The sequence below is a fragment of the Conger conger genome, chromosome 17 (genome assembly GCF_963514075.1).
Source record: "Conger conger chromosome 17, fConCon1.1, whole genome shotgun sequence".
NCBI classification, from domain to species: domain Eukaryota; kingdom Metazoa; phylum Chordata; class Actinopteri; order Anguilliformes; family Congridae; genus Conger; species Conger conger.
Genome location: NC_083776.1, coordinates 4,772,605 through 4,795,938, shown reverse-complemented (window position 1 = coordinate 4,795,938; position 23,334 = coordinate 4,772,605). Strand labels below are relative to the sequence as shown.

The following is a 23,334-nucleotide window of genomic DNA, read 5'->3' as shown; positions in this document are numbered from 1 at the left end:
GTGTAAATGTGTGTGTGAGTGTGTGTGCTTGTAAGTGTGTGCGTGTGTGTGAGAGAGAGAGAAAGAGAGAGGGAGTTGAAGAGAGAGAGAAAAGCTGGTGAAATGTGACGTGTTTTAGGATGCTTACACATCCGTATCTGTGCATGTTCGTATCTGTGCACATTTTCCCTGGTGTTCCAGCCTGCCCCCCTCTGTGAGATTACCCCTCTTCTGTGGCCGGAGTTTCATGGCGTCGCTCCCGAAAAACCTTCCTGGAAAGGAAACGCGCCTCTGCGTGCATCATTAACGTGAAATAGGGCCTGTGTCGGACTGCATCCGCCTGTGTGCCGTCGCAGATGACGGACGGCGTTATGAGCAGCAGAACGATGGACAGTGGGTCTGGCCAAAAACATCTCCTGGGGATTTCAGCACTGACGAAGCTCTGAAAGATCCCTCTTGCACTTGAGAGCAATGTTGCGAGTGTGTTTTGCGGGCACACAGAAGCACGTTCGACAGAGTGTGAGGCGAATCTTCCGCTGGCCTACGTGCTGTCGGAGTGGGCCAGGGGCCTGCAGATCAGCTGGGTAATTAAGAATCGGATTGGCTCTTACCTTAAGAATCTTTCTCCCTCCCTTCCTACCACACGCACACACTTACATACGAAGGAAATAGCGGATTGTTATGTTGCCACTCTGGTAGCAGCACAATCAATAACAAAAATAACGCTCATATAGTAAGGGGAGTTAATGAAAATAAAATATCCATGGCACAGTGTGGTGGTTTGACTGCCCGTGCGCTGTCTCTCTGGCGACCGATTGAGAGCAGAGGTGTGCAGTCTTATCCGAAAAGGGCCGGTGTGGGTGCAAGGTTGTTTCTTTTTTAGCCCAGCACTAAGAGACCACATTGTACTTATCGAGGTCTGGTTGAACACTATGATCACTTCATTAGTTGAATTTGGTGTCTTGGTGCTGAGTGACAGAAACAGAAACCTGCACCCACACCGGGCCTTCTCAGGTATGATGGGACACCCATCTCCACCTCCGCTAGTGAGCGTTCTGGCACAAAATGGCGGCCGTTGCATCACCCAGGTGGGTGGTACACATTGGTGGCACAAAATGGCTGCCGTTGCTTCACCCAGGTGGGTGCGACACATTGGTTACACAAAATGGCTGCCGTTGTATCACCCAGGTGGGTGGTACACATTGGTGGCACAAAATGGCTGCAGTTGCTTCACCCAGGTGGGTGCGACACATTGGTTGCACAAAATGGTGGCCGTTTCATCACCCAGGTGGGTGCTACACAAGGCGAGTTTCGCCCCCTCATCACTGTAAAGCACACTCTCGCATCTTCTCTCTATCGATAAGCCACTTCTCCACCTTCGCCAAGCGTAAAAACAGTTTTTGCGATATTGCGTATTTGTAACGGTATTCCAAATTTCAGGCATTTGCACTGCCGGTTTTCTTATGATCGAATTCAAATTTTGAATAAAAACTGTTGGATGGAAACCCCACTACTGGCTGGAATGTCTAGACACTGGCAAACTGAAATGGAGGTAAAACACTCCATATTACATTACACATTGGCGTTTGGCAGACGCTCTTATGCAGAGCGACGTACAGTTGATTAGATTAAGCAGGAGACAATCCTCCCCTGGATGTGTGGATCTTATTGTGGTAATGAGTTATGCAGCATTCATTAAGCCTTTATTGGCTTTAAATACTGGTCATAGACATAGTCATAAACTTCATGACCAGCTTATAACAACTGTGACATTCTGATGCATGCAATTATCACACAAGAAATGAAATCATAATATCCTTTTTATGCTCAGATTGTTATCGTATTATGGTAAATGGCAGGCATTTGTATAGCGCCTTTATCCAAAGCGCTGTACAAGTGATGCTTCTCCATTCACCCATTCATAAACCGACGGCGCCATGCAAGGCCCCGACCAGTTCGTCAGGAGCATTTGGGGGTTAGGCGTCTCAGGGACACTTCGACACAGCCCGGGCAGGGGATCAAACCGGCAACCCTCCGACTGCCAGACGACTGCTCTTACTGCCTGAGCCATGTCGCCCCTTATTAAAATGGTAAGTGCATAAAATGGTTATGCAACATTGATGAAGATGTTGAGTACTACAATATTAATGCTCACTTCAAATACATTTTAAAGAAAATTAACCATGGATTGAGGCCCATAGTCCTTTGTATCCCTGCCCACTGAGGGTTTTTTCTAGCGGAGAGACATTCTCAGGATTTCATTAAATTAGGCTGTTGGTCATCTTCCAGTCTCTCGGGCAGACAGACTTCTCATCAGTCAGGCGCTGTTTCTGCATTGTGCTGTTCCAGACCACTTCACAGTCCGCCTGTTGACTGACAGCGTTCAGGCTGCAGTTCGGGAACATGACGCAGTTGATGCTCGGGCTCGAGTTCAGGGACTGGGCGATGCCAGCCGGGCACATCACAAAGCGAGACCCCCGAGTAGAGCTCACTGAGCAAAGCCCAGAAACGCTGTTCCTACTTTACTTCACGTTCCAGGTTGCAGTCTGCAAACTTATCCGGCGAACGCAGTGATCCTGCCTCGCGATAGACCCCCCACCACCCAGAGAGGAAACTTCCGCGTCTTAATTCAATGACCGAAATGGATTCTACTTCCCATTACGCTTGGCGGTATTCCGGTATTCCCGAAGCGTTGGAATCCTCACCGGCAGGCTTCAGCGTTTCGGGGACAGTCGGAGGAGTGCGGTCGAGCGGTGGTTTCCCGGCAGATGGACGGAGCGAGCTCGCGGCGCGCGGAGCAGCCTGGCGGTAAACAGCAGAAGGCCTGAGCTCCAGGGGGCTGGAGCCGCGCCCGAGGCCCTCACCCCTGCCCCGGCTTCCGTGGAGACATGCCTGTGCATGTGACCCGAATAAAAGCGCACACACATCGCCTCCCGATCCGATCGCAGGGCCGACGTTACCTCCGATCCAATCAGGCGGGGCCCGATGCTCGCTCCCATCCAATCAGGCGGGGCCCGATGCCAGCTCCTATCCAATCAGGCGGGGCCCGATGCTAGCTCCGATCCAATCAGGCGGGGCCCGATGCCAGCTCCTATCCAATCAGGCGGGGCCCGATGCTAGCTCCGATCCAATCAGACGGGGCCCGATGCTAGCTCCACATCCTGCCACGGGGGGCCAGACGCTAACACAATTACGTAGCCAACGGCAATAACAAGAGCAGCCGTAGAATTGGTGAAATTAGCATACTCCGCATTCGGCACGTCTCAGGCCTGGGTAAAAGCTGAGCGATTAAACGCGAATGCGGTAATTAGCCAAAGCGAAATGACACGGTCGTAAAAAAATAAAATAAAACACAGAGCATTGAGGCAACAGCAGTGACATTATGTGTGTCTGCGATGGCGGTAAAATGGCCGCCTGTTGACTCACATTGCGTTACAGGCGTTTAGCGCTGCTGAATTAGCAGAAGCTGCCATCCGGACTGACTGGCACCGCCAATGCATTTTATACATAGTTTCTATTCATACAGCTCGATATTTACTGAAGCAAGCAGGTTAGGTTCCTCGCTCAAGGGTACAGTGGGCTCTTCCCAACTGCTTATTTTTCACCCGCTTATTCCTGTTCCCGTCCATCGGGAGAGGTGAGAAAAGGAGGTAAAGACGGGGAAATCAGAGAAAATATGAATTAGGCAAACGGGATGTCCTCGCTCCTTAAAAAGTCAGTTTGAATCCACATCAGTGACAGGAGTGGCGGATGTGGAGCATTCAGGGAGAGGGGGACCCACAGGTCGATCATTTACACGTCACGCTTTCTGGAAAAAATACTTCCGCAAAACAATGCACTCACGTTTCCTTGCTCAAGAAAAGTTTGGGAGCGTTCCTAACTTCTAGCTCTGAAAGGGAACATTTAACGGATTGGAATTTCCACCAGGAGATCGGTGGTGAAAAATCTCTCTCTCTCTCTCTCTCTCTCTCTCTCTGGTGTGTAGTCATGTGACCAGGCTGCAAGTTTATTGTAAGAAGTTTGGCACAAGTAGGACTACCAGTGACAAAATTGCTGATGTGGAAATCTCTTCCGCTACTGAGCTGGGAACTTTCCTGTTTAACCTTGGTTAAAGAAGAATTTTTAACTTGCTCAGGAAATCACACGGTGCCTTCAGACACAAAAGACAAAGGTCTGCAGGCTGACAGAAATATGCTGTTCCTTGCAATTCCACGGAATTTTATTCCAAAAGAAGTGAATGTTGTTGGCTCTCGGTGAACATTTTTGTGTCTGGGGTTTGAGAGACTGCGGCACTGGGCTAATGGACAGTGAGAAACCATCCATGGGTCAATAAGAATGCCTGCATTCAAGACTTTGTGAAGCGGAGTTTTGGCTCGAGTTGGATTTTTTACAATGGTTGACTCCATTGGAAATGCTGTTTGCAGCCCGCCCCCCCAAAAAGGTTTTCAACTCTTGTGGGAGCCTTCGAAATAGCTTGGAGCTGTTCTTTAGGCCGTACACAGATAGCCTGGAAGGAAATATTAGTATAGTCGTTACAGAAAGCTTATAGCTTATTGTAACGTTACAGCTTTATTTATTTTTGCCAAGTGTAATGATCAAAGTACACTGTATGTGTAGGAAAAAGCATAGCCATACCTCAAATTGCAGTATGTTGTAGACAGTGCCTATGCCGGGTGCCCCAGAGGATTCTGGGTAATGCTGGCAGAAACCGAGGAAAACAGATTAGCAAACATCTGGAAAATGCCAAAATAACCATAACACAGGATTTAGAGAAATAATTTTATGCTTATTACTGGTACAGACAGATGACAGAGAAGAGAGCCCAGATACGGATAAACCAGGAGAAATCATCTTCGGTTCATATTTCATATGGTGGGTTTTATTTAATAATAAATTATTATCTGAAAGGGAAATTAGTCATTTGATGAAAAAGTAGGACAGCGCACATTTCACGGCAGAGGGAAAAACAAAGATAACTGATTTTATAATTAATTATGGAAAATTGTAATTACCGTTGATCAGATCATTTTCTGGCATAAACCTGCTCAATTGGAATTCATATATAAACAGAAATAAATATATATTGCACGTAATAATGTATAATACTGCACAGTGTTACTGCACCTATCTGTGTCAGTAGAGAGGAAAAGGTTATAAATACATTTTACTTAAATACAAAAGCTTCATTGTTTTTAGATAATTTCTGTCTAGCATGGTGATGATTAAGACCCTGATTCTTAGTATGCGTTTAGCATGTAGGTGAATTAAACAAATTCATGGAAATTAAGGGTTTCAATCAAGTTCTCAACCCGTTTTTTTAATTCAGCTAGTTAGCAAGTTTCTAATGAAAATTAACCAATTGAAGAGGATTTATATGGATGGTTGTAACATGTGGATATGGTTATATTACAGATGTGATCATAACCGTATGGATATAGTTGATCTTTTTCTGAGATTTTATAGCAGAGCTTCTGCTGAATCTTACACGCCCACAGATGTCCGTTTATTGTATAAATTTGGTCTTGTGTGTTTTTGACGTGCTTATAAAACCTAAATAAGGGTGCAGTGTGCAGTGTGCAGACAATGTGCAGTTCAACCGCATGTGATTTGCTATTACAAATCTCAAATTGTGGAGCACAGAGGAAAATAAATAACTGATGGGTTCAACATTATGCAGGGTACAGTAGCCATGCAGGATACCTCCAGCCTTTATCTTGTGTTAAAACAGCACCACCCCGTTGATGTCCCTGTGAGAACTCTGACAGGAGGGCGGGGCCAGCCCCCCCCCCCCCCCCCCGTCTTAGATAAACACCCTTTTTAAATCAGCCCCCCTTCCTGTCCCGCCCCACCCCACCCTACCCCAGACCTTGGCGTCCAATCGGACGGAGTGATGATGGCGCTCTCGTAAACCGCGGTGAAACCCGGTGATTTACGTTCCTCGCGCGCGGTCAGTCGCAGAGATGGAGGTCCCCCTCAGCGAGGCGTTACGAGCATCTGCTTATCTCAGCCGCCCCCCTTCCCCCACACACACACACAAGGACCTCTTCAGCACTGGAGTAAACCAGGGAAAACAACCCCTACTGGCATTGCTGTGCTCGGCCCACAGGAAACTACCGCATAGAACAACAGATGGGGAGCCATCTCAGAGCCATGAAAATGATCTGTGTGGTGGGTTGCCCATGTATTTTCAGACAGAATCGCATCCTTATATTGGGTTTACCTGCATCAACAGCACTACAGCGGTGCAGTTGGCACAGCATTGTGACGAGGCGGAAACGTTAAGGTGGCGGAGGATAGAAGATAGATTTCCATCACGGCGTGTTCCCCAGATTTCTTCCCCGCTTGACTTGAAAGAGAATTGACAGTGATGTGGTGAGAAATGAGGGGTAAGAATTCAGTGTGCGCAGAATAAAGAGGCGTTTTTAGAGCGTGAGATCCAATATGCCTGTCCAGACAGCTGTGACTACATCTCCACAAAGTCACTTCCTGTATCAGTGCTCAGGCCCATTGACCCATTGTCATAAATGACAGAGCGGTGCATGCTGGGAGATGTAGTGCAGGCTGGGTTTTTTTTCGGTTGTGCATTGTTATTCTGTTGTATAAGTGATGCGGATGAATATGCATGTGCATATTGTTAAAGCCCAACTCTACCCCTCTACCATGGGGGAGAATAATGGACCCTAAACTAAAATTGCAACCAAAACAAAGTCAAGAATATTTAAAAAAACACAAAAAAAAAACATTTTTAACTTAAAAGTATAACACATAACTCTTAACGCTTAACGCTTAACTAAAAAACAAAAAAGTTTTCTTAAACGAAGTTTTCAGCAAATCTCCTCTCAAGCGTCTCCTCAAAAGTGTCTCTCCTTCCCCTGCAGAGGAAGCTTCATTCTGATTGACAATTATCTACACCTGTGCTCACCTAGCCAATCACTTAATAAGCTGATTTGCTGCACATGCTAGGAGCCAGCCACATGCACAACACAGGGAACGTAACACTATTCACCCCCACACCGTGCAACACACTGAATCATTCACTGGTGTGGGAGAGGGGGACACTGTACTATAATGGCTACGAAGCATTATAACTGAAAGGTCAGTGGTTGGATTCCCAGGTTGGACACTGCCTTTGTTACCTCAAGCAAGGCCTGCATTGCTTCTGTATATCACCAGCTGTATAAATGGATTTTATGCAAAAAAGAAAAAAAATCGCTCTGGATATGAACATATGCTAAAAATAAAACAAGAGAAATGCCAGAGGAGAAGACAGAGGATCAAAGCCCCATTCGGTGCCAGGAAAGGCTTCATCTGGCCTCATTCTCCCAGCTGAAGTGAGTAAAGCCCTCCCCCCGGAGGTGAGTTAACTTTATTGGCACAAAATGGCTGCCGTTTCTTCACTGAGGTGTTGGGTTACAGTAGTGGGTAAAGGTGTTGGGTTACAGTAGTGGGTAAAGGTGTTGGGTTACAGTAGTGGGTAAACGTGTTGGGGTACAGTAGTGGGTAAAGGTGTTGGGTTACAGTAGTGGGTAAAGGTGTTGGGTTACAGTAGTGGGTAAAGGTGTTGGGTTACAGGAGCAGGTAAAGGTGTTGGATTACAGTAGTGGGTAAAGGTGTTGGGTTACAGTAGCAGGTAAAGGTGTTGGGTTACAGTAGCGGGTAAAGGTGTTGGGTTACAGTAGCGGGTAAAGGTGTTGGGTTACAGTAGTGGGTAAAGGTGTTGGGTTACAGTAGCGGGTAAAGGTGTTGGGTTACAGTAGCGGGTAAAGGTGTTGGGTTACAGTAGTGGGTAAAGGTGTTGGGTTACAGTAGTGGGTAAAGGTGTCGGGTTACAGTAGCAGGTAAAGGTGTTGGGGTACAGTAGCAGGTAAAGGTGTTGGGTTACAGTAGCGGGTAAAGGTGTTGGGTTACAGTAGCAGGTAAAGGTGTTGGGGTACAGTAGTGGGTAAAGGTGTGGGGTTACAGTAGCGGGTAAAGGTGTTGGGTTACAGTAGTGGGTACAGGTGTTGGGTTACAGTAGTGGGTAAAGGTGTTGGGTTACAGTAGTGGGTAAAGGTGTTGGGTTACAGTAGCGGGTAAAGGTGTTGGGTTACAGTAGCGGGTAAAGGCGGCCTGTAGCGTAGTGGTTAAGGTAAATGACTGGGACACGCAAGGTCGGTGGTTCTAATCCCGGTGTAGCCACAATAAGATCCGCACAGCCGTTGGGCCCTTGAGCAAGGCCCTTAACCCTGCACTGCTCCAGGGGAGGATTGTCTCCTGCTTAGTCTAATCAACTGTACGTCGCTCTGGATAAGAGCGTCTGCCAAATGCCAATAATGTAATGTAATGTAATGTAAAGGTGTTGGGTTACAGTAGTGTGTAAAGGTGTTGGGTTACAGTAGTGGGTAAAGGTGTTGGGTTACAGTAGTGGGTAAAGGTGTTGGGTTACAGTAGCGGGTAAAGGTGTTGGGTTACAGTAGCGGACTTGAGGCCCTCTCAAGCACTTTATGGAACTAAAAGAAAACTTTAGTCTTCACTCATCCTCCCCACCCTTCTTTAAAAAGCTCATATTTCTCCACTGAAGAGGCTGTTTAACGAGCAACATGAAAAAGTAATGATCTGGGAAAGATGTTCTCTAGAGAAATTACGTGTCAAGTAGTAATAGAAAGTGCTTCCTTTTTTAGTTTTAAAGATGGAAGATGTCAAGATGTGATTTTGTTGTTTAGCACTTTCCGCCTTACATTTTTTTTGATCACATTTTTTTCCCACTCTGACATTTGTTCTGAAGAACAGCTGAACCTCTTGACCACATATAATATGAATGCTTTTATGCATTTAGTTGCTGCCACATGATTGGCTAATTTAATATGTGCATTAACAAGCTGGTGTCCAGGTCTACCTAATAAAGTGGTCACTGGGTGTATATTGATGGTATCTTCAGTTAACTGTGTTATCATGTTTAATGTGCATGGCAGTTACACCACTTGTGTGTTTATAATGGCTTCCTACAACAACCACTCAACTATCATGCAAGACTACTCATGCAAATATATCTGTGCAGCATACATAATGTAAAACAAACACATGCACACATGCACACATGCGTGTGTAGATGCACATACACACATGTACACATAGACACACACATGATTTGGGGTAGTGGTTAGGACACAAAAGCTTTCCAATCCCAGCTCTCACACTGGTGCAGTTGTTTGTACTTTGCTGGAATTGCTTCAATAAATAACCAATGATGTAACTGGGTTATGCCATGTTTCAGTCTTGTACAATGTAACTCAGGTGAATAATGGTGTCTTCTCTCGGAATTAAATGCAGATAAATATGATGGGGGGAAACTACATAATTTCTCCTGTAATTGGTCGGATAAATAAAAGTTTATGTACAGTCGACAGATGTCCTGGCATCTTTTTGTACCTGTACTGTGCTGTACAGAGAATGAACAGCTGCCTTTCACAAACCTGGAAATTGTGACAGGCCCCCTCAGTACAGAGCGTCTCTGTGTCTTACAAGATGTGCGTAGTATCTATCTGTGTCTTCTTAGCTGTGCTTACCATATCTCTGTGTCTAATACGCTGTGTACACCACATCTCTATATCGTGTCTTATGAAATGTTACATTACATTACATTATTGGCATTTGGCAGATGCTCTTATCCAGAGCGACGTACAGTTGATTAGATTAAGCAGGAGACAATCCTCCCCTGGAGCAATGCAGGGTTAAGGGCCTTGCTCAAAGGCCCAACGGCTGTGCGGATCTTATTGTGGCTACACCGGGATTAGAACCACCGACCTTGCGTGTCCCAGTCCTGCATCTTAACCACTACGCTACAGGCCTATGTCTCTTATCATTGTACAGTGCAGAACATCTCTGTCCATGGTGCTGCAGTGCGTGTGTCTCCCTATGGTGCTGATGGGACAGATTCCTTCCTGTCTGTTACCTTGGCACCACATAATGCGTTGCTAAGCAGCTGCATCACAGAAGCTGCCATGATTTCCTTTGGTAGGCCAAGCATGTGAAGCCTCGTGGTATGTTTCCACAAGATTGGAAACCACTCTGTCCATCCAGAAGGTTCCAGAAATGGGAGACTTTTCAAATGAAACTGGAAAAAAAAGAATTGACTGGCAGTCACCTAAAATAGCACTAACAGCGCTCGGAAATGAGTCATTGAGGAGTTCATTTAAGACTGTCTGTGTGTCACATTGACCAGCCAAAGAACTATTTTGAGATCACGAGGGCCCAACTCGTCTTAACTAACACAAAGGCAAACAAGTCATAGTTCTACGAAACCAAATACCATTTTGAGGCCATGTCGCCAACTATTTTGACTGTTAAATTGTTAAATTTATAGATATAAATTATAATGTGCCTTTTTATGTGTGCTTTCTATTTCTCTACATTTCTCATAAGTAGGCCTATACACACTGACACAAATTAATTTGCTGGCTTTCCTCTAATAAATCAAACTTTAGAGCCCTCCATTAATATTAAAACAGCAAGGTTACCATTTTATCGATTTGATTTTGGACATGCCTTCCTCAAGGGAGAACAAGGTAAATTGTGGTCTGGTGCCGTATTATTCGCCCTTAACTTTACCAATTAGTTTTACGGAGTTACGTCACTGACAGTGACAGTGACAGTGAGTCAAAGCTCTTCATTTTCAGGTCGCGTGCGAGGTCACGCCCAGATTCGCTTCTTTGACTAGACTACGAGGGACGACGTTCGTCATAATCGCTCTGATCGGCGTGGAAGTGAAAACTGCTCATGTCTGCGTTATTCCATTACGCCTGGCAGTTATATGTACTCGCCGCGCACAAAACATCTGGTTTTAAAGTGCTTGAATAATTAACCTCCCACCGCCCGGAGCGAGGACAAACGGAGAAAGGACTACCTTAAATCTATATTATAAACTCTCGTCTTTAAATCACACGCCTCCCTAAGCAGAAGTCATTACGCTGAGTTATTGCTTAGAGGGGGGTGCAAAGCCGGGTAATGTATTGCTGTCTTTCGTGCCCTGCAGTAACACTCTCGCTACGTTTTCAGGCGCCTCAGCGCTCAGAATGAACTCCATGCCCCCGGATGAATGAGTTCCCTTCTGCGCGTCACTCTCTCCTGATCGCTCACCTCGGGGACTGCACGGTGGTAACGCGACCTCGCGTAATTTGGACTGCAGATTTCCTCCTTTTGTCCAATTACTGAAACCAGCTGTTTCCGTTTTAGGTTCATTGCCTTTCAAGTGAGCAGGGCGTTTCTCCAGTCGACGCATTTGAAAAGTAACCGAATGCGATGTAAATCGAAATCGTTAAAATAGAAATAATGCGCAGGCGGAGCGGGTTGAACACACTGTCAGCCTACATGAGCTACAATGTAACTGCGTGCAGCAGCACATTAATAAGCAGTTCAGAACACAATTAAGGGGAGAACGTTCTTTACTAAATAGGCCTACGTGCTTCACAGACGGTCGTCTGCAACGTAGCCTACGTCTGCTGCGCTTACGGACCTATTACCTCTTAAATTAGTCATTGGGGCCCACACAGCAGCAGTAGGATGATCATGCGTGGCGCTATGAACGAATGGGGCACTGCCACATGGGCCATCTTTCAATTGGGCCTTCAGAATAGTGAAATAATAATTTTCTTGGTGAAGGAAAAACGGTTCAGAAATCACTTTTAGAAATCTAATTCTGACTTTACATGACAGTGTCTCAATGGCAGAAAAAAAGAGAAAATACTTAGATCAAATACTTAGTAAATCAAATACGATAAGATAAAATTCCCGGGATGTATATCTCGATGGGTGAGGCGCGTCGACGTCCAACTGGACAGCCAGTCGTTCTTGGCGCATGCGCTTTGGCCTCTCTCCCCTCTCTTCTTGCGTTAAAGGAGTGATGGATACTTATCCGCGCGGAGAGGTGAAGGGATGCTCATTTTAAGGGGGAAATGTCCCTTTATTAGTTAATAGTCTGCTCGCTGTTCACAGGGGGTACCTAGTGGAGTTTTCAGACAAGCAATTTTAGCGCACCTGCGCGAGACTGTCATATTCCCGTCTTTGATAGGTCCAATAACTATTTTAGAAAACAAGATTTTAATATATATATATATATATATATATATATATATATATATATATATATATATATATATATATATTATTATTATTATTATTATTATTATTATTATTATTATTATTATTATTACAATGTGTAGTGCCTAGCTGGGTAATGCATGGAAACCATTTTGAGCCAGAACACCAGATGTAGTGGAGGAGAAGGGGATTATTGAACCAAATAAAGTGGGGATTAATAGATGGCAGGCTGGGAGTTTTTCCAGGACCCTGGGGATCCCCCAACTACAATTTACAGTTACAGTTTGGTATTTAGCAGAGACTGTTGTCCAGAGCAACTCTTTGGAATCGGCTGAATGGGACCTTTTATTACCTGAATGATTAACCGTAATGACATCTCCTACAGTACATTGTCCCTCGCTGAACTAGGGGTACTCTGGTGAATTCGGTCCAGGGGGAAGACTGCCCCCTACCGGTTCAAATGTGGATTTTCTTTAAAGGAGAAAAGACGACATTCCGACCTTTTCTTTGGCTGTACAGTAGCCACACTGTCACATCCACGGGTAAAATAATTTATGAAACAAATAACTGTGTTTTCCGCTAGTTGTGAAGCTATCTTAATGGAATTTCAGCACACCCTTCCGTGTGCTAACATGGTTCTGTCATTGTGTGAGCAACGATTGTCCTCGAGTTATCAAAAAATAGTCAGGAAAGCTAAAAATAATGATTCAAAAATAAGATCTAAGCGACACAGAACCAAAGAATGTGGCCTCTCTGCCCCTTAGCAAATATGTTACAGCTGAAGATGTGATGAATGAGAAGCATGTCCCCTTGAAACGATCTTATCATATTCAAACTCACTGTCGGCATGGGTTTGAATACTATATTAACTCAGCTCTGTGTGCCGTACCCTCCGGGCGTTTAGACTGTTGTGTCTGAAGGAATTGAGTCGAGGGAACTGGAGAGTGAATCTACCAGCTGTCATTCTCTACTTCATTAAAGCCATTAGTGTTTCATTCTGACTTCTATTTGACAAAACTTTAATGACATTTCTTATGAATGACTACACACGTGTTCCACACAGTGCGCCCGGTAATATCGAGCTATATAGATGTCACAGCATTATTAAACATAATGGAACATAAATGTCATTGGCCTAGACGTGCTAATGTGGAAGCCTGTAAAAACAGAGAATTAACTGAGTTTTTGACCGAATGCAAGATCACCAGGTGGCCTTGGGTTTCAGCATTAACCTAAAGGTGCACATCGTCCAGGTAAGTGAGAAGTGTGGGTTCAAATCTCACAATCTCACTTGTTACATGTTGTTACACACACACGCACACACGCACACACACACACACGCGCGCACACGTAAAAAATAAAAATAAAATGAAAAATCTTTCTGTTTTACCTGATAAAATTGTTTTGACAGAACTTTCAATCGGATCTTTGCTGACCCATGTCCTGTAAGGGTATGGCATCTGAGGATTCATGTGTTCACCTTAGTGTCATGTGATCACCTTACCATCATGTGACCACCTTACGATCATGTGTTCTCCTTACTATCATGTGTCCTTCTTACCACTGGATGACAGACTGGTGATAGTCGCAGCTTTGCAATGCCATGGTGGCACTCGGACAGTCGTTGACCATCATCGTGTAGTGTCTTGTGTTTCTGAGTTGGGACAGCAGATTGAGCAATGACCTCAGGCAAACCGTTCCTTTAAAAAAATAATCTGTCAAATGCAAAGATGGAAAGTCCATCAAGAAAACTGTATGTGCCATCAAGATGGAAGTGCTCCGAAAGAACGCAAGCATGACAACGTGTTCTCCTGCATTGCTTGTCAGTGTGATTGATATGCAGTTCCTGTTATCTCACGGTCTCCCTATCTCTGCTCATCTCACACACAGACGGGCTGATGAATCCCGGGTTGTGTAAACCAGGGATGATGGATGCTACTGGACTAATTCTCCCCAGCAAACACCAATCCTCTGGCCCGCCACGCTGTCCGGAGGGACGTGAGAACTCCCTGGTTCCGACCGTCGATGAGACACACTACCAGCCTCAGAGGGTTCTCCCGTGATACATTACATTATTGGCATTTGGCAGACGCTCTTATCCAGAGCGACGTACAGTTGATGAGACTAAGCATGAGACAATCCTCCCCTGGAGCAGTGCAGGGTTAAGGGCCTTGCTCAAGGGCCCAACGGCTGTGCGGATCTTATTGTGGCTACACCGGGATTAGAACCACCGACCTTGCGTGTTCCAGTCCTGCACCTTAACCACTACGCTACAGGCCGCCCTACGGGTACGGGTCTCCTGCTGTCTTAGACGGGCAGGCGTGACCCGACCCGGTCACCACTGAGCACATATAGGGGGCAACATTCGCTCAGGAGGCAAGGGCGGTCGTCCCGCAGTCAGAGGGTTGCCAGTTCAATACCCCCGCCCTGGGTGTGTCGGAGTGTCCCCGTCTACAGTAACCCCGATTGCTTCTGACAAGCTGGTTGGTGGCTTGCCTGGCAGCAAGTCGCTGTAGGTGTGTGAGGGAATGGGTGAATGTAATCATAATTGTAATTATAAATGTAGTCCACTTAAGTCACTTAAGTATGGTCCAACTCATGGCCAGAGCAGGACCATATGTACTCTGTATGAGCAGACATAACCCTGGACATTTTACTGTGCATGTACATCCTAGAGCAGAATAAACAAATGCCCTCACCAGATGCATGGATGTTTCACATTCTGTGGGGCTAATACCAAAAACTGAGGCTAGCTGGTGACCTGGCATTGAGTTCAAGGCTCAGTACATTCTGTATGTTTACAGACAATATTTTCATCAGCATGTCTAAGCCCATGTTACTTTTAAACTCCAAATGCTCATAATGGGTGTACAAAAGAATGAGCTTTTCTAAATTTGAAGACACAATCTGTGTCACACATTAATTTAATTTAGGCAGTGTTAATGACTAACTGCACTAGGTGTCATAGAACAAATGGTGAAAGATATGGAACTATTCTAACACAGAACTGTCAAGCAGAAAGTTCAAATCTGAGGTGAATAATAAGTCATTCACTCGGACATAAAATGTTTTCCAAAGAGATGTACCAAAACCACCAAAATCCTTGCAAGATCTTTTGCATTCTCGGATTTGCACTTTGCATGCTGTTATCCTTGCCAAAGGTGGATGAACCAAGTACTAAACCAGCGGTGGCAAAAATGATGAAACCTTGATTTTGGGGAAATCTATTTTTTTTGTGCATTGCTAGTTGGATGTCCCAATAATTGTGGAGCTCACTGTATATCCTCATATATGCTGTTCAGAAGAAATTCAACCAGATATTGTTTTATTGCTGTTAGTTTCAATGGATTGCAACCGACCCCATGTATAATTCCAAGATGAATCAGCTGATGATTCAAATTCTTTAAAGAAGGAAAGGTATTTCCCTTCTGGAGTTTTTAAAACATTGTTCCTCATTCCGGGCGGCACAGATGGTGCAGTGGTAGCACTGCCACCTCACAGCAAGGAGGTCCTGGGTTCGAATCCCCGTCGGCCGGGGCCTCTCTGTGCGGAGTTTGCATGTTCTCCCCCTGTGTCTGCCTCCGGGTACTTCGGTTTCCTCCCACAGTCCAAAGACATGCAGGTTAGGCTGATTGGAGAGTCTAAATTGCCCATAGGTATGAGTGTATGAGTGTGTGAGTGAATGGTGTGTGTGCCCTGCGATAGACTGCCGACCTGTCCAGGGTGTATTCCTGCCTTTCGCCCCAATGTATGCTGGGATAGGCTCCAGCCCCTCTGCGGCCCTGTTCAGCGGGTTAGGATAATGAATGAATGAATGAATGTTCCCCATTCCATATAGCAGCTAAGCTTGGGAGCACTCACTCAAGAGAGTAGTCCTTCATCTACTGTAAACCACTCAAGTTACACCAACGTATCGTTGCATTGTAGATCTTTACATCATTCTGGATAAAAGTGCCAATGTCTTCAACATCTCATCATTAACCAAAGCGTCCTTGTGACTGTAATTATCATTGTAATGTCGAACTACACTACTTTTCTTAAGAAAATTATGGGCCAAAGGGGGCTGTCCATGCTGAAAGGTCTGTGGGCGATGGAGGATGTTATGAATATGAATTTATGTAGTTTGGTGTCCCTCTTGTGGCGAGCACCTGAACTGCAGCATTACATTACATTACATTACATGCGCGCATGTGCCCATCGCCCTTTCAGGCTGAATGCGTACCATTCAACATCCCTTCATTTCTGCTATTCCTCCAGACCAGGGCGGGGATTCAATCAACATAATTACCTTACCGTTAACAAACAAATAAAAGCTATTTTTGTTCTCAAACACGGTTTGGAGAGCTCAGCAATCAATGAACCTACCCAAACTGGAGTTCGTCAAGTAAAACTGTAATGCTTGCATCAATTTGTAAGTGAAAGCTAAATACTTGATTGAATATTGTGAGTAAGATCCGCACAGCCATTGGGCCCTTGAGCAAGGCCCTTAACCCCACATTGCTCCTGGAGAGGATTGTCTCCTGCTTAGTCTAATCAACTGTCCGTCGCTCTGGATAAGAGCGTCTGCCAAATTCCAATAATGTAAAGTAATAATGTAATGAATGGTGAGGACCAGCTTTTAGGGTCATATGGAATTGTAGTTGAAGCCTTTAGGCTCCGTAGCTCTGCACGGTCAGGTGCGGCAGGTCCCTTTCTGATGCCTTCCTTTGAAACAGAAGGGGCATTAAAAAAAAAAAACTATTTAAAAAAAACTGATGCTGGAAAAGAACCCGAGGCCCTAAAAAAATCTCTATGTACTACTCGGACTTTATAATGAGTCACACCACCAGTTTGGACAGTCGAAACGGAAATTAGCGTTAGCATCACTGAACTCTATGGTTAGCATTGAGCAAATACAACTACAGGGATTCCAGCTCGCTGCCTGTACCAAAGGTATTGCTTTACAGTTGAATGCATGTGGTTGGGGGATGATGGGGAAAGGGTAAGCCTGAAAGACATGTTAACGCTGAATTGATGTAAGTTAACGTTACCCTGCCATCTCCCTTTCGTGTCGGTCAGTAGTGTTACAAACACCGAGCTGCCAGGTTATGGCTAGCTAACGTTACCTGGTTGTGGTTGTCTGGATGTAAATGGCACATCGCATTTTAGCCTTGAGTCTTGCAGCAGAATACCTGCGAACAGGCTAGTTTAAATTAATTAATTAAGCTATCACGTTATTTAACGTTAGATACGTTGGTTGAGTTACGTTAATCAGCGAGTATGTTACTGCATAGAATTAATTACTGTGCTGTTTTCTAGTTTGCTAACTAGCTGCCATCAAACCGACCAATCATCACTGTTTGGTGGTGTCCTGTGAAGCTTGTCTAGCTAGCGTGAGCTAGTTATTGATTTTGGTAGCGTTGCCAGGTTGCTGCTCAGTATGGCTTCGGAAGTTAGCTAGCTACGAACTACGATCATGTGATTATGGCTGAATGGCTGCCACTTTAATTCACGACATCACCTGTAATTGCAGTTAGCTAGGCAGTAAATCATCAGCAATCGTCCTTATCTAGCTAGGTAGTGCAAGCTGGAGCGCGAGGCCAGGATGGCTGAAGACCATAATTTTAAGAGGACGGGCGGTTTCTGTTGTACTGAATACTCGCTGGTTACTCTCTATAGTTAATGTTAAATATCGAACGGTAATCTGTTATCTAACTAACTTATACAAATAGAAATGGAGTGAAATTGTCGTTTTGTTTGCTTGCCTGTCATCCCTTTTTCTTGACGGATGACAGACAAGCAAAATCGCCAAACAAATGTCTTGATGTTATTTCGGAAATATGTTAGCTACAGTCTATATGTAGCTACTTTCGTTTGTAAGTTATTATTTGTCAAAACCATAGCGTCACCAATGGATGAGTAACTGCATTAGCTACCTATTAGGTGAATGTCACCCATGACGTCCTTAATATTGGCAACATTCTGATGTAACGAAAATTATGAGTTCTGCCTATATTTGAATTGATGTGATACAACGCTTGCTTGGTAAATCGCGTTAGTTGGCAAACTTACACCACGGCATCGATGCATGGTACGTGAAGTCATGGCTCTACAAGGTTCAAAGTTTTATTGCAGGTTTTTCATCTTGGAGAAAAGCAGACGGAAAGTGATTTTGTGATTTGGGGCCTTGTAATGTGGCCCCCGGCAAATTCTGCAGTACTCTCCTGCTGGCGTGTGTGTGAGAGATTAATTATCCCATAGGTCACCCATGTCTGGTGCGGAATCTTGGCAGTTCTCAGGGATGCCAAGATCGATTTGTATCCTCCACACCCCTCGGAGTTCGTCCTTCTCCGGATTAATTAAAAGCTTCCCTGCTCCGTGGGGTTGATGTGTTAAATGGACAAATCTGTTCTAATAATGTTCCCTTCAGACTTCAACTTTAATCACATGGCGAATGCGTTTATAAATATTTAATCAATTATAAATTGTCTACTAATTTTATTTCACAAAATACTGTAGCAAAGTGTAACTAAGCATAAGCAGGTTAGTAGCCTGGCGTACATAAGATTGTGTCTCACTGTTTTTGCATATGCATTATTATTAATGTGAAAATTTTATCGCTTTTCTCCGCAAGGTCCCCTTCTCATGCTAGCAAGTCAATAGGGATAGAAAATAAATATATAAGTCTATTTATTTTATATTTTTAACTTTGTTGTACCAGTTGTACTCATTGACTAAATTATTAGCCTGGGAAAGTGAAAACAATGGGGGTGTTTTAATTCCAGAAACTGGGTGGACGAAGATTATGGAGAAGAGTAGTGGTTTAAATACCATAATATGAACGCAGTACGTTTGCCTGCCACAAGATGGCGGCAGCAGTTAGACGAACACTCTACTCTGACAGCAGTGTACGTTCTCGGGTTGTCCAATCTTTTCTGAAAAGGGCCGGTGTGGGTGTAGGGTTTTGTTTTGGACCGGTGTAGGGTTTTGTTTTGATTCAGCACTATGACTGTCACGGACTAGCGCCGCGACGAGACTAACACTGTTACAGACATGCAACACAAACACCGCAACACAACACGCTTTACATTTTAAACTGAGCGGGAGTAAACAACGCACAGCGGGTGCTTTTAAAAATGTTTCACCACATAAAACAAAGGGTTTACCTGGGTCTGTTCAATCCTGGTCTCACAACCAAGCAGGAAGTGAAGGGGACCAGGTGATATTTATGAAGGATGATTAGCGGGAACTACCACCTGTTTAATTTAGACAAGGGGGGAATTTGAATAGTACATGAATGATTGTTTTAATTTCTGTTTAGTATCCCCTTGTTGTTCTTGTGTGTTTAGCTGTTTGTTATTCTTGTTATGGCCATGTGTGTTATGTTCTGTTTGATAATTTTTTGTTTTGTTTTGTTAATTGATTATATTTATTTTTTGTGCATGGAAGGTGCCAGGTGGGAGAGGCTGTGCCCATTTATAGCTCCAGGAGAGAGCTGAGGGGCGCTCTCGTATTTTGTTTGAGACATGAAGCGGGTGTGCTGTGTGCTGGGCCTACTTTCTGAGGCATAGCCAAAGTACACACCATTTTCATTAGCATTTTCTTTTGTTTGTTGTTATTATTATTATTTTGGTCATCACTCTAAATAAAATACACCTTCAGTACCTCATCATCGCAGTCCCTCGTCCTTCGTGTCTTCCACCCTCGGTGCACCCTAAGAATGACATCTCCATCCATCCATCCATTATCTTAACCTGCTTATCCTGAACAGGGTCACAGGGGGGCTGGAGCCTATCCCAGCATACATTGGGCGAAAGGCAGGAATACAGCCTGGACAGGTCGCCAGTCCATCGCAGGGCACACACACCATTCACTCACACACTCATACCTATGGGCAATTTAGACTCTCCAATCAGCCTATCCTGCATGTCTTTGGACTGTGGGAGGAAACCGGAGTACCCGGAGGAAACCCACGCAGACACGGGGAGAACATGCAAACTCCGCACAGAGAGGCCCCGGCCGACGGGGATTCGAACCCAGGACCTCCTTGCTGTGAGGCGGCAGTGCTACCCACTGCACCATCCATGCCGCCTAACAATGACATCTGATTCTACTAAATAACTATTCGTGGTCTTCAGTCAAGACCTTAATAAGTAGAACCAGGTCTCTTAGTGTTGGGCTAAACCAAAAACCTGCACCCACACCGGCCCTTTTAGGATAAGATTGGGCACCCCTGCCTCGGAGATGAAAATACCATGAGATATTTTAGACTGAACAATCGAGTTTACTTGCATTTTTGGGGTACTTTAAAAAAAGGATTTAAATATGGCAATCCTCCCTGGAGCAATGTGTGGTTAAGGGCCTTGCTCAAGGGCCCAACAGCTGTGCAGATTTTATCGTGGCTACATCAGGGCTTGAACAACCTACCTTCCGGGTCCCAGTCATGTGCCTTAGCCACTAGGCTACAGGCTGCCCCTGTAAGATTCATGATTTGCCCACTGGACTGACCCTTTCCCTGTGTCCTGGCTATCTGCACTGGTACCATGTAGCATAGGCTAATTCCTGTTCATGCTGTCATAAATTATAATAAATGTGTTATTTAGTTGCGGCTTTCATCCAAAGCTACTTCCTAAGACTAAGCAGGGAACAATCCCCCCTGGAGCAATGCTGGGGTTTAGGTCAAGGGCCAAATAGTTGTGCAGATCTTTCTGTGACTACACTATAAGGCTTGAACCTCCAACCTTCTGGGTCCCAGTCATGTACCTTAGCCGCTCGACTACAGACCGCCCCTGTAAGATTCACTGACCCTTTCCCGTGTCCTGTGTGCCTGCAGGGCAGCCCGGGTGTGAAGGGGCGCGATGGAGAAGTGGGGCCGGCTGTGGGGCCCGGCGGGGCGCTGCCTCCTGGCGGCGGGGTCCTGGTCCTGGGGCGTCTGCCGCGTTTGCCTGATGGCGCTCATCCTCACCTTCCACCTGCAGGGCGGCGCTCTGCTGCTGGGGCTGATCGTGCTGTCGGCGGCCGGCATCCTGTACAAGCTGCGGGACTCGCTGCTGTTCTTCCCCGACCAGCCGGCGTCCTCGCGGCTCTACGTGCCGGCGCCCACGGGCGCGGTCCACGAGAGCGTCTTCATCCGCGCCCGGGACGGCGTGCGCCTCAACCTGCTGCTCCTGCGTCGCCCCGGCGACGGGCCCCAGCCCGGCGCCGCCCCCACCGTGCTCTACTTCCACGGCAACGCCGGCAACGCGGGCCACCGCGTGCCCAACGCCCTGCTGATGCCGGTCAGCCTGAAGGCCGACGTGGCGCTGCTGGACTACCGCGGCTACGGGCGCAGCGAGGGCGAGCCCAGCGAGGCGGGCCTGGGCCTGGACGCGCGGGCCGCGCTGGACCACGTGACGGGCCGGCCGGACCTGGGCGGCGGCGGCGTGGTTCTGTTCGGCCGCTCGCCGGGCTGGCGGCGGAGAACCCGCACCGCGTGGCCGCGCTGGTGCTGGAGAACACCTTCCTGAGCGTCCCGCACGTGGCCGCCGCGCTCTGCGCCTCCCTGCCCGTGCGGCTGCTGCCGCGTGCCCTCGCTGTTCGTCTCCGGCCTGGCCGACGCGCTCGTCCCGCCCGTCACGATGCGGCGGCTGTACGAGCTGTCGCCCGCGCGCGCCAAGCGCATGGCCGTCTTCCCCGACGGCACGCACAACGACACCTGGCGGTGCCCCGGCTACTTCCCCGCCCTGCAGCAGTTCGTCGGCAGCCACGCCCGCCAGGAGCCCGCGCCGGGCGGGGCCGGCGTCACCGTCATTTAAACCCGGGGGGGGGGGCCCCCGAGCCCGAATCGCAAGGGCCTCTGGCTCCGGCTGAGAAAGTTGAGAACATTTCGGCGCTTTTTAATAGGGGTTCAGAACAATAGCACAGCAGTCATTTTGATTGGTTGAACAGGTATACGGTTGAGAGTGCGGCGCCGCACTCCACGGCACTCTTGGGCATTTTACGGTAGTTACGCTCGAGTGCCGTACGACTGAAAGGGTTAAACGTTTAAATTTGCAAGACTGCCGCCGAACTCTTCCTTGGCCAGCAGGGGGCGACAAAACAATAGAATGTACAAATGTTTTTCTCTCTGTTGGATTTCGTAGTTTTGTATGTGTAAAATCTTATCAATAAAGCTTGGGAGAGCAGCAGAGCTGCTCTTACCAGGAACTTTATCTCAGAGCGCTGTGTGCGCATGCTTATCTGCCTGGGTTATTCAATATGCACAGCTCCTTTTTTAAACTTTGCCCTGTAAACTGTAAACTACACCTTATCTGAAAGGATAATTCGGTCCTTATTTCCAGCAGTGTCACTTTAAAGTGGTGTCATTCCGTACCTGGGTGGGGATTAACGACAGAGAACAGGAGCGCTCTTCCTCTGTAGTTCCAGGCTGATGGCCAGCGGCACTCCTGTGGCCTGGAATGCTCTCTGTGGGCCTGTTCTCCAGGCCGGCTGTGATGAAGTGTGTGTGTGTGCTCTGACCGTAAAATGGCCGCCCCAAATAGACTGTAAACGACTGTGTTGAGAGAGAGCTCACAAACTGGGCCAACAACAACAACACCACCCTTAGCATTCCTTTGTAATGCTGCAAACCATGGGTATTTTGGTAATGTTAATTTGAATCATTTTAATGTTAATAATTGGTAATTTTTTTTGTGATGGTATCACATTGTGTCCTTCTTGAGGCATGGCTTGACCTTGCTGAAGTGAAGTCTGTGGCCTAAATAACGGAGCTTATTGAATTCCTGCACGCCTTCCAGGGAATACGACCACAACACAAACTTACTAGAGGACAGGCCACCTGCAGTCGGGACTGGATGCATTCCTTCTATAGCACGACCTGCCCTTTAAGGTTAGGTTCAGTCAATGACGTAATTTAAACTGACAAACTGCTGCTGATGAATCTCTGAGCACGTTTTCAGCCAATCACAGATCGAGTACATAGGCTTTCCTGTATGCACAGACAGATTAAAATGAATTTGACCACTGGCCAACTTGCGGATCTCAAAATGAAATGTAGATTGGAGATTGTACAGAGTTATCCACTGATAAGGTTACCCAGCGCCTTGTATACAAAAAACAGACTACTGATTTAATTATTATTATTATTATTATTATTATTATACTAATATTATAGCTTAGTAATGTACCTGCAGGCAAGGGGTGCAGAACAACAAGCATCTATCCCTATACCCAGAGAGCGAATGCTGTCGTACGGTAATGTAGCCGAGGAGTCTTTCAAGCGCTTGTCATGAACTTTGTCTCTTAGCACACTGCGAATGTGAA

At 46.2% G+C, this 23,334-nt stretch overlaps 1 protein-coding gene, 1 long non-coding RNA gene and 1 pseudogene across 2 annotated transcripts in view; 2 read left to right on the top strand and 1 right to left on the bottom strand.

The window, feature by feature from the left end:
• The window catches only part of LOC133117118 (uncharacterized), a 2,350-nt gene extending 861 nt beyond the window's left edge, over window positions 1–1,489 (top strand). Inside the window, exon 2 of the long non-coding RNA XR_009705928.1 lies at window positions 181–1,489. This is a non-coding gene — a long non-coding RNA (uncharacterized LOC133117118). The remainder of the gene's footprint in view (window positions 1–180) is intronic.
• Window positions 1–19,703, bottom strand: part of LOC133116867 (NALCN channel auxiliary factor 1-like) — a 115,978-nt gene extending 96,275 nt beyond the window's left edge. Inside the window, exons 1-2 of the mRNA XM_061226867.1 lie at window positions 19,699–19,703; window positions 19,200–19,215 (exon numbers count right to left, since the gene is read on the bottom strand). Coding sequence (XP_061082851.1) covers window positions 19,200–19,215; window positions 19,699–19,703 — 21 coding nt within the window. The remainder of the gene's footprint in view (window positions 1–19,199; window positions 19,216–19,698) is intronic.
• On the top strand, window positions 16,875–22,559 carry LOC133116208 (protein ABHD13-like; annotated as a pseudogene).
• Window positions 22,560–23,334: the final 775 nt, after the last annotated feature.